The 12076-nt window shown below is 38.1% G+C and overlaps 1 protein-coding gene across 3 annotated transcripts in view; it reads right to left on the bottom strand.

The window, feature by feature from the left end:
* Hex-A (Hexokinase A) overlaps nucleotides 1–10623 on the bottom strand; it is a 34954-nt gene extending 24331 nt beyond the window's left edge. Inside the window, exon 1 of one of the 3 annotated variants that reach the window (XM_043410807.1) lies at nucleotides 10399–10623. In XM_043410807.1, coding sequence (XP_043266742.1) covers nucleotides 10399–10455 — 57 coding nt within the window. In that variant the 5' untranslated portion in view covers nucleotides 10456–10623. Of the gene's footprint in view, nucleotides 1–481; nucleotides 524–4729; nucleotides 4934–10398 lie in introns of those variants that run through there. The other 2 variants (XM_043410806.1, XM_043410809.1) reach the window with 2 other exon arrangements.
* Nucleotides 10624–12076: the final 1453 nt, after the last annotated feature.

The following is a 12076-nucleotide window of genomic DNA, read 5'->3' as shown; positions in this document are numbered from 1 at the left end:
ATTTTATTGCAACGAGTCTCATTTTGTTCGTCAACCGGTCCTCTGTGAATCCACCGTGTAGTTGTTTTTTTTTAACTTGATCGTTTCACTGTTGCAGCTAATTGTTTATTGGGTGAAAAAAACTTTTTCATTCATAATTTCCAAAGGAATGAATTTAAAGAAAAATTTACGTGGTGAATTCGTAGAGGATCGGTTGAGGAACAAAATGAGATTCGGTTCAGTAAAATTGGTTAAAAAATACAGATGAATCTTTAAAAAATCCTTTGCAAAACTATCGTTTTTAATATTTTTTCACGTTAATAAAATATGCTTGAATCCACCAACGATAAGTTTAATCGGTACGTTGAACTTGGTCTAAAAGCGTTTTGAAAATTTAGCACTAATTTGACTAGCATGCGGTACAGGAGTTATACCTTAGGGCACGATAAAATCTGGGATCGTAGAATTATGAACTAGAAATAAATCGTTCAACAAAACTCACTAATTGTTGGGCAGTGGGGTATTTCATATTCGCTTATTTTCCAGAGAGATACTGCGAAATGAGATTCAACCTTTTCGACGTTTAAGCAGCACTAAGCTAGCGGTAAGCACGTCCACGAACTAGCTTCTAACAGAATTATAATGAAATAACGAAGCGTGCTTTTGAATTGGGATTATTTCAGTATCGATCCGGTCCGAGAAGGAATCACGACTGTCGAAATGCACCCGCGGAACGTTCAGAGCTTTGCGTTGCTGCCTCCGCGGAGAGTCAAATTTCTGGTGTTGACAAAAGTGGCCAATCCGGTTAACGAAAAGTATCTACGGGCTCCATCAATGTGGCCAATCGTTAACATTCTTATTTTCCATCCCTCTTTCCCTTTCTCCTTCCATTTTCACTCTCACTCTCGTATATAGGTGGATTGAAATACGATCGAATTCCACGACTGTCGCGATTATCGATCGATTTTATTCCCTCGTTTATTTTCCGTTTTTCCAGCCTCTAAAGTGCATGCGAGAAGCGTGAGCGCTTTTTTCCCCGACGCCTCACCGCGATCGCAAATGATTGATGTCGTTATTAAAATATCCCTGGCGAACGATGATTCGTTCGTCGATCAGAATTTGATCGTTATACTTTGCCGAGTGTGTCTCTCGATCGGCGAACGCGCCCGAGGAGGCGAGGTGAGCGGGCATTTGTAAATCGAAGTATCGAATATGAGTTGTTCCGAGCCAGCGACTCAGACTGATACTAAATATTCGAGCAAACAACAGCTGAATCGTTTGAGCACAGCTTCGTACTGAAAAGACCGAGGAGAATCAATGATTCGTCATCAATAACAAACGAGACGCGCGAATAAGTTGACGCACTTCGAACTATGACTTGTGTCGACAACCGAAAAAACTCGGAGCAAGCCTGAAGAATCGTCTATTATAGGATCGAGGGAAGAAAAAACTCACGAAAATCCCTGCACCTTGAGCCGTACCTTCGCACAACTTTCGCACAATCGTTCGAATAACGCAAAAAATAATGACTCGTCGAAAACTGCCTGTCGAGCTCGACGCGATCGTCCCCTCGTGTTTTATGTCATGTTTCGTAAATCCGAGCCCATAAAAGTTGGACATCGACTCGATTAAGGCGGTTGAATTTACGCGAGCCTATACATTAAAAAGAGAAAAAAAACTAAAGGGAAATTATTCCGAAAGAATGTTACAAAATTCGAGTATCACAGTCTTACCAAACCTACGATAAAAGCGCCAGAGACGCACACTTTCACGCGTCTATCTCAGACACGTTTATTATCCAACTGATAAAAATTATATAGACGTTTATGCGATAGAAAAAAATAATCAATTTATCGATAGCAGCCCGTACTCACTTGCCCATATTCATATGCGAATACACGCTGTGTGTAACCTAAAAAAGAAAAAAGAGGATGGAGGGGACTAACGGTAAGTCGAGGAAGAGAACGGAGTCGCGAATTCTCGCTTTCCCTTTTACTCTGCCTTAACCTACAGAGGAGAGACGCACGCGCGACTCGCTAGGTCAATACCAAGTCTCGGGACCCCCGCGTCCCCGGCGCGATTACATCGTCGCATATTGCCGGGTAACGTCACGCGAATAAGATATTATTTGCGTGGATCATCTTTCACATTCATTGAAAAGATGCCCCTTATAATTTAGAGCTGTTGCAAAAATAACGTTCAATCGGAGCTACTCGGATTCTCTACCGGTGAAACTATTTAGAAATTCAGAATCAAATGCTTTTCCATGCACGAAGCAATCGAGCGGGGAATCATCATTTTCATTCTAGAATGAATTTCCCTCGGGATGAATCAATTCTCAAAAAATGTTCTAGTTTTAAAACGTTCGATAAAAAATGGTGATGCTCGTGAGTATATTTAAATTACTGAAAGGAACGAAAACCGGTCGATTTTATGACACGTTGAGATATATTCAATTGCGCTCGATCGATCGATCCAAATGGGAACCTTAAGGTAACTCCTGTACTGCATGCTAATCAAATGCGAGTGTTAAATTTTCAAAACGCTTTTAGACCAAATTCAACGTACCGATTAAACTTGTTGTTAGTGGATTTGTATTCAAGGATATTTTATTAACGTGAAAAAATATTAAAAATGATAGTTTTGCAAAACTATCAACCGATAGATGAAAATTTCTATGAAGACACATTTTCACAGGTATTTTTCAAAGAATCATCTGTATTTTTTAACCAATTTTACTGCACCGAATCTCATTTTGTTCCTCAACCGATCCTCTACGAATTCACCATGTAAATTTTTCTTTAAATTCATTCCTTCGGAAATTATGAATGAAAAAGTTTTTTCACCCAATAAACAATTAGCTGCAACAGCGAAACGATCGAGTTAAAAAAACAACTACATGCTGGATTCACAGAGGACCGGTTGACGAACAAAATGAGACTCGTTGCAATAAAATCGATGAAAGAACGCAGATTATTCTTTGAAAAATACCACTGAAAATGTGTCGTCATGGAAATTTGCATTTATCAGTTGATGCTTTTGCAAAACTAGCCTTTTTAATATTTTTACATCTGTACTTTAAATCGATAGGTTAAAAAGCGTTTTGAAAATTTAACACTCGCATTTGACTAGCATGCAGTACAGGAGTTACCTTAAATCCCAATATTTTGATCCCGTCTCCGAGTAAACTACAGGGACGAAGCAGCGAAGATCGAAATTCGACGAAACGAGGAAGCGTAAATAATCTGAAGTATGAAAGGATCGTTAATTGCCTTGGAGGATACGTGAGGCGTACAAATCCCGAGGGCGTTTCGTGTCCCGCAGCAGGGTCTTCGTACGACGATCTTCAAGGGCTGAAACGAGGGGGGAGAAGAAATTTGGAATTTCGATCAATAGAGAATAACATTTTTCGACGTGTTTCACCGTCGTGAAATATCATTTGAGGAGAATATCAAATTACAAAAAAATGAGGCGCTCGTGTATGTGCGCGGAAAAAGAGCTTTGATGAAAGCGCGTGCTCGGAGTTTGCCGTTCGTCAACTCGGATCGCCGACATTTAACCTCGACCTTCGGTGCGTTAATATTCATGCGGTTTCATCGTAGCAGCGCTTCATACACGGTTCTCACGTTAATTAAAGACAAAAACGAGGAAAAGTACAGAAGTAAAAGGCTCGACCGATCGAGGCTTACAGATGCTTGGAAAAATTACCAGATTCTCACCGGGCGAGTGACCATGATCCATCTCTGCTCAACCCAATGACCCTGATCTTCGACGCATCGTGCAACGAACTTGCGATAAATACCCTCAGCCCGTCCCCAACACAGCCTTATAATCTCATCATTGTCGCTGTTCTATTCTCACACTCGATTATCGATTCCTATCTCACTTCGTCTCTCTCATTATACAAAGACCGGAAGAGCCACGTAGCGTCATAATAAATGAATGATCCCCTCCGCCATTATCGCTTTTCCTATGTTTACACACGAGAACTCGAAGATCGTGTTTGCCATGGGAAATCTATTTTCCTTTCAAACTCATCCTTCGTTTCTACTTCTTTTCTGTGGCTTTTTATAAAAAAAGGAAGAAAAACAAGAATTTCTGAGAATATCTTTCGAAATGTCGAGAGTATCGATATTTCATGTTTTTGTATTCGAACGATAATTCTCTGACACTTCCCCAATTTTTATAGTTTCGACGGACTAGTTTAAACTATTTTATAATTTAATTTTCCTTTAATTTTCCCACTTTTATAATTTTCCTTTCAAACTCATCCTCTGTTTCTACTTCTTTTCTGTGGCTTTTTATAAAAAAAAGGAAGAGAAAAAAGAATTTTTGAGAATCTTTCGAAATGTCGAGAGTATCGATTTTTCATATTTTTGTATTCGAACGATAATTCTTTGACAGTTCCCCAATTTTTATAGTTTTGACGGACTGGTTTCAACTATTTTATAATTTCCACTATACTCGCGGACAAACTTCCGAAGAAATGCTGTTTTATGATCAGAACGCTTCAACAGCGCTTCGAATATGAGAAATTTAGAAAAATGTAAACGTATCGCGATCACGTGAGAATATTTTGGATGAATTCGATGAAAGTTAACTCTCGATTACTATTTGAAATGAAAACTACGGATGTCGGTCAGACAAAAACTTGTCAACACGAATTTTGGAGAGTCAATTTTGGAGTTTTCATAAAAAATTGAACCACTACCACTCTACGGGTACGATCTAAGCTACGTATATTTACAACCTGTGGCGTCACGGTCAAGGGTGCCTCGAGGGAATCTTCCTCGTCGTCCGTATTGCACGGGAGCGATTTTTCTTTTTTGTAACACTTGCAAATTTTCGAGAACATTGATAAATTTCTCGTTTTCATAATTGATTTGTTATTTTCCACTTTTTATGCTTCGTATTGAATCGCGTGGTTAAAATTAGTGCGAAAAAATCGACGGAGGCCGCGCTCGCGATTTTGTGTGCTCGGGCGGCGATAACGAAGCGACTCGAACGAAGTCGTTTCAAGGAATTCAGCATCCCACAACGTACGCATCTTCTTTATAGGGAGTGTCTCGTGACGATGCGATCCTCCCGGTCATCGTCGATGCATTCTACGGTTCAGAAGAACCAGTGCGCCTGAGCGTTCCACTCGCAGGTTGAATGTGTCGCTCGAGGTCGACTGCTCTACCGAAAATTTCACATTAATTTCCAATCGCTTTCTCATCGATGATACTCGACTTCGTTTCCTTACCTCGTTCCTAAAATTCAGGTGGGGTTCAATATGTCGAATAACTGAATTGTAGAACGGTCGATATTCCGAAATTTTTAAAGTTGTGATATCAGTTTGGAGAAAAATAAGTAATTCGAAATTTTTATTCCCGATTGACTATTCAGCAGATTGCGTGTTTAATCAAAAAGTTCCTTCTTTGAATTCGTATTTACCCGAAAATATATATTTCAATAGTTTTCATTTCGAATGCAATTTTAACAGATCATCCGAATGTCAAAAATTCATATTTTCGAATTCAATATGGAGAGTTATTGTTTTACAGACAGACCAGAATATAGAGTAGGAAAAAATGGGGCCGGGTTGAAATTCCGAACGGTGAGAAATCAGAAGGCTCAAAAGTCCGAAAATCTCGCTAGTGCGGTATATCTATATATTTCGAGTCCCAGCTAGATTTTCGGACTTTTGAGCCTTCTGATTTCTCACCGTTCGGAACTTCAACCCGGCCCCGAAAAAATCGAAAGTGAATTTTTTGAGCCTATAAAACTTAGATACGCAGAATAGCGATGGCTCGAAAAGGCGAAAGTCAAAATGACGATGTTTAAAATTGGAGATCACCGGTCTGAGTAAGTGAGTGAGTGAGACGCGTTATATTTGGAGCTCCACTGCATTTCTTTATTTTGATCGATCGACTTTCTAACGTTTCGCTATTTTGACTGTTCGACTTTTTGGTGTTTCAGTATTTCAACCTCAGTAATATTTGGTGTTTCGTTATTATGTTTTCAAAATTGTAAATTTCCACAGTATCGCTGACTGTAGTGATTTATGAATCGACAGAGTGATAGTCAAATTTTCGAAAAATCGATATTTTAGTCATCGTTCTATGGGCGATTATTACATTCTATTTTCGATGTAAACGTGCTTCGAACCTTGCAGTTTCTGCTTTATTTATTTTCGGCATTCAAAGCTCTAGTTGAATCTATCTGTCTTCATATTATTATTCAAAGTTTATAAACTCGAGATTTTAGCTGCTCGAAATTTCAGTCATTCCAACATTTGATCCCCACCCTAAAATTCGTCGTAAATTCCACTCCCGACGGAGAGCATCACAGCTCAAATATTTTTTCATCTATAACCTTTTCAAACCATGAAACCGCTCATAATGCAACGCGGATATTTATTACTATCGAGTTTCTAGTCAAAGAAATTTCGTGTTTGCACTCCGTAGAAAACGTTTTTCCAAATCAAGATGACTTCAATGGATTACATCCTCAGAATAGTTCGAATAAAATTTATTGCAAACGCAAAATCCGAAAAACCACACATAAAAATTGCTGAAAAAATTGAATGAATTAAATGAAAAACGAAATAAAAAATTTGCCATATTTTCTATGGCCGAGTAAACTTTACTTTCACTTATAACTGAGCCAGCTTTTACCCGCGGCTTCGCTCGCGTCGTAATTTGAAAAATTTTGCCAGTGCACTATTTAAGGACGCGCTTGTGTAAACAATGTTGTGTGTCTTTCCATCAACCGCCAAGACGTGTAAATTTCAAGCATTGAAAGGAGAGCGATTTTTACTGTAAATATACAAATATTCCTGTAAATCTACCTTGGGAATTTGATTTTTTTCCAGGACCAAAAGGAGCCTACGTTACTCTCCGTCCTTTCGACTAACTCTATACCAAAAATCAAGTAGATTGGTCGCTTAGTTAGGGCGCGAAGGAAGGACAAACAAACAAACGCATTTACAATATTATAATAAATTAATAAGTTATTAGTTATTAGTTAATTGGTTAAGATAGGATTCCCACATCGATAATACCAACCATCGGCGTAGAAACGCTCGATATTTTTTGCGGTATCATAATTTTCGTGAGGAATAAGATTGATGATACGATATCGAGAATAATATTACAGGATAAAATCCAATTTCGAACGAGGCGGTAATACCATCGAGAAGAACCCTCTAAATCTATATCTATGACAATAAAATATTATTTTCATCTGAAAAGGTGTCAGCATTATTTGCGCCTTTTAAGTAATAATAAAGTGACGATTCCCGGCTCAAGGTCTTTAAAGACGGTGCGCAAATAGAGATAAGAAAGTGTATAAAATTTTATTGCATTATTGCAGTTCCTTTGTCTATGATAAAACAAGTGGATATTTAGAAATAATGAAACGACAAGCCACCATTTTCGAATCTTCTACCACGTAATGTCAATTTACCGCAACAATTCGATACCGAAAGAAGCACAAAGTTCAGATGACGCGAGTGAAGCCGTCCGTTACATTTTGTCTCGGTGCATGCTTCGGTGCTTCGTTTGACTCGACACCCGAGTATTATTGCCCCTCGTTTGTGTGGATTAATGTTTTATTATCCTTTTCCCTTCAATTTTCTTCGTAACCGAATCGATCGGATGTGATAAATATTGAAAAAGAAACAATCGAGATAAGTTTTGATCCCTGGACAAGTTTCTTTGATCCTCGTCGAGGTACCGCAAAGGAACTCGAAGCAGCATACGTGCGTCGAACGATCGATAAGAAACCGCTGCAACATGATCCACCTCGTCTTCGTGCAGGCGTTGCCTGAGCAAAAATTTTCTCTTAACCATATCATTCGACCGCACACTTTGTCAAACAAATTGCGCAGTTACGATGTCATCCAGCTGCAATTGATTCCTAAAAGTAGCGCGTCGTTTTCTATCTATTATATGAGTAATAAAATAATCACGTTTCCTCTTCTCGCTGCGATAAAACTCATCGAGTTTTCACTCTCTTCCATGCACTGTTAAAAAAAATTGACAGCATGTATCAATGAAAATGCACAAAATCATGTGAAAATCATTCAATCACAAAACCCTAAAAAAAAATCTGAAAAATCTCTTAATATTATTCCTTGAGGTAGATCATGCCCGAAGCAGGATCGTATTGTATGGGTGTCTAAATTGGGTCGATTTTTACTTCCTAATTAAAGATTGTAGGAAGAATATTTATTCACAGTAAAAGAAAATATATGTAGTCCACCAAACAGTACACTCCTCTATTAGTAAATGAGAAAATACCAAAAATAGATATGACTCGAAGCAAAACGATAGTAGACTCTGATCAGTAAAGTAAGTTGGAAGGTCCCGAGGGTTTGGCCGGTGAAGCAAGACTCCCCGTTCCGCGTCTTCGTTTTTCCCAAGAAAAACCCTTGAAATCCGCGTACTCATTTGGCCATCACGCGTCCATCGGCTGTTTTAAAGATTCTCGAAAAAATGTTCCTTTCAAGATATCATAAATTAATGTCAGAGTTACTAATTCAAATGGTTAAGGAGTTTCGGTACAGGCGATACAACGTTGCCATGCTAAACCATGCTAAAAACATAAAAAATTTCGAAAAGTTCCAAAATTTTATAAAATTTGGTCAACATATTATTTAGTGCCAAATTTGACAATACAAATTTTGAAAGATTTTTCTTCTACACAGTTATCGAGTAATTGATCACTAAAGTTCACGTGTATAAGCATAGCGTTCACATACATCCCGGGCATAAGAAATCTGCTTTAATGCGTAATTACTCGATTAAGTAAAAGAAAATTTTGAAAAAATTTGTGTTTTCACACTTGATGTTGAAGAACATTATCACCAAATTTGATCAATTTCTTAATATTTAGACTTCTGTACCGAAACTCCTTAATAAGTTTTTCAAACTTATTTTTTGCCGAATGAAATTACAAGCCATTAATTAAACGGGGATCCATCACTGACTCAACCCAAAATTTTATTCGTCCCTGGCTAAAATACTACAGTTTTTTATGTAAAAAATCGCTTTAGATAGCGCAAAGGGAAAACACAATGGGAATGGTCCAAACCAAGAAGAAACAAAATTCCGAAACAAGCCAATGTGAAGTTACGAGTGCTCATTTTACCAATTTCGTTCAATCTTTGATTGTGATATGTCTTTATTATCAGTAAGACAATCGTTTCGAATTTTTTCCCAGACCTTCATTATATACTTCATTGTTGTTGTGTACTTTTTCATAAACTTCGTAAAAAGCGTTTCATGAGTTGGAAAGGTAAACGATTTTTACGCAGAGTCCCTATACCCCTGTGTATTTTTCTTCATATTTAAACTCGTTTATCTAAATAATCAATATGACGAACCCTTTAAAATTTGATATACGTGTCAGTCGACTATACTCATTTAAACTCTATGTGAATTTCAAGATTTTCTTAAGAAAATTGTTTTGGGGCATGAGCTACCTTAAAATTATTTATTAATTTTGTCATCAATGATGAAAGTTGGTACTGTGACTGCAAATTTTTATTTCATGATTATCGTCCTTTTGTCATTGTTTACTTCGAACTGGCACATTATTTTCAACGCTGGTCCGGTAATTAATGGAGCTGAGTGTTGATTCTTTCTATTTACTTCTCTCTTTTTTCAGGCTTGTATATGTATTTGTCAGAATCCTTGATCGATCGCCATATTGCTGAAGCAATCACGATAAATTGGCTACGAACTGCTCCGTTGATTATTGCCAACAGTCATTTTTCTTCCTCTTTCTCTCTCTCTCTCTCCATCTTTCCGTTTCCTTTCCAAGCGTACGTTACGTGAGCCTGATGGTCAATATTTTCTCTCATACTTTCGCGTTCATTTTTTCCTGTATCATCCCTCGTGTAGGGTAAAAGAAATTTTCATTGTTCCTTAGAATCTGTCGTCCCTCCACTTGCGGGAATTCGTGAAACGCATACGTTCGACAATTCTTGAATGAAATCTCCCTACTGTATTATATCGAGCCTTTCACAAATTTCATTCATTCATGATTCTGACGGTGCTCTATTTAGTCGAAAGCATCGCTGTCATACAAGAAATTGTTATCCGCTCCGTTTCCAAGAGTCACGCAAATAGACGCAGAGCCAAATTCGTGTCTCGATAAAACAAAAAAAAATAGACACTCGTCAATTTCGGACTCGTTCCATTCGACTTTTTTCACCATTTTTACGTACGAAATGTGTTGAGAATCTATATTTAAGTGCAAATATAAATAACGAGCGAGGATGTTCGCCCTTCAAATTTCAAATATGAACCGAGCAAACGTGAATATAGCTTTGAACACACCGATCCTTCGGAAGATAATATTCCGAGGGAATCGGGAACGAGCATAAACACAAGACAATAACACACGGTTCGAGGTGACTCAAGAACTTACAGCATCAGAAATGTGCTCCCATTTTTCTCCGAGATAGTCCCAGGTCTCTTCAGCCATTTCGTGTCACTCGCCTTCGAAAAATAATTCGCCTAATTGTCTTACGAATTATAGTGAATGTTGTAACGTAACTGAACGCTGTTGTTTTAGCGAATTTTGGCGAATTAAGAACTCGACGAGTCAACGACACGACCGCTCGGACTTGTAGTCCGTCGACTAAAAGAGCTTTTGCTTACATCACACGATGTCCGCCAGAAAGCCATTCTCTATATACACTTGTTCTATCCTCTCGAAATACACAACACGAGTGTGTGCGTCGGATATTTTGGGAGAGCGAGGTTTTCGTTGAGCCACACTACACGTGTGCCTTTTCGAACCTTTCCTCTCTGCCTCGTACTATACTACACGCTTCCGATCGTTTCCCTTACCTCCCTCCTAATAACCGTCTATCGATCACAAAACGGGACATTTATTACGAATCGATTTTAAAACCGCTTTCGTATTTTTCGAATCTACAAATCATATCAGAGGCATTTGACAGGCATTACAATAGCCGTGGCGCTCATAGAAATGTAATAATAGTATTCATTTCAATTTAGTACTAATGAGATCGTTACGTTTTTATTGTCGAAAATCGTCGACTGTAATTAAAAAGTTAAGATGAGTGAAAAAATGCAAAAAATTGCACTTTTACACGATCTTGCCTCATTATTTTTTTTGATACTTTTGCTTCGTTCCACCTGTAAAAAATACCTTCTGATAAATGTTTCAGTTTTTTTTTGTTATCTCATTATATTGGGTTTGTCGTTATATGGCGTTTTTTTACCAAGTACCGTCTTTCCAATTATTTCATTCAGACTTTTCGTTTTCTTTGTCGAATTTGAGTTTCATAACCTCTTCCTACTTTGGTGTTGGCTCGGTTTCTCCGCGTGATACTGTGTTCGATATCGATTTCAGTATAGTTTATAACCTTTAAAAACGAAGGATTTCTTTTCCTTCGCTTTGGGCGGTATAGTGACCGTGAAACACTGTATTGCATTGGTTTCCCTTTTTCTTTTAAGAGGATGGATCAGTCCTCTTAAAAGGCAAATTTCGAAATCAAAATTCTTTGACACAGTTTGACCGATTAAAAAAAGGCTCTGTCAGTCAATTTTTGCCATCGTTCTGCGTAGGCTGACAGAGCCTTTTTTTAATCGGTCAAACCGTGTCAGAGAATTTCAATTTTAAAAATTCCAAGTGAGGTTAGTCTTCTTCTTCTCTTCCTGAATGGCTATCTCCCACTGAGGGCATGTGCCACGAAGTGAGGTTAGTCGACTGATCCATACTCTTAATTGTGTGAAAAATTTCGATGTTTTTAAACAGTATTCTCGCGCACTCTCTCCAACTTGTTTTATCCAGACATCTTCCTCTTGGATTTTGGTGTTTAGACGATGGTTTCTATCTAATCTTTGACGTAGCGCTATGATTTCTCAGTCTTTCGGCACTCGAGTTAACGTTCAGGGTTTTTTGGCCTATCTGCTTGTCTATTGGAAGTCTCCATCTGCGTGATGCTCCTCATGTTGTCCGAAAGAAAAGACCTCGTATATAGGATGTTAGAGCGTTAGAGGTTAGAGTATTATAAAAGTATACCTCAAAGTTGCCGACTGGTTTTCTCTATCTACTTTTGTTAGGTTCCACGCCA

The sequence above is a fragment of the Venturia canescens genome, chromosome 2 (assembly GCF_019457755.1).
Source record: "Venturia canescens isolate UGA chromosome 2, ASM1945775v1, whole genome shotgun sequence".
Classification (NCBI taxonomy): Eukaryota; Metazoa; Arthropoda; class Insecta; order Hymenoptera; family Ichneumonidae; genus Venturia; species Venturia canescens.
This window is presented reverse-complemented; position numbering and strand designations above follow the sequence as displayed.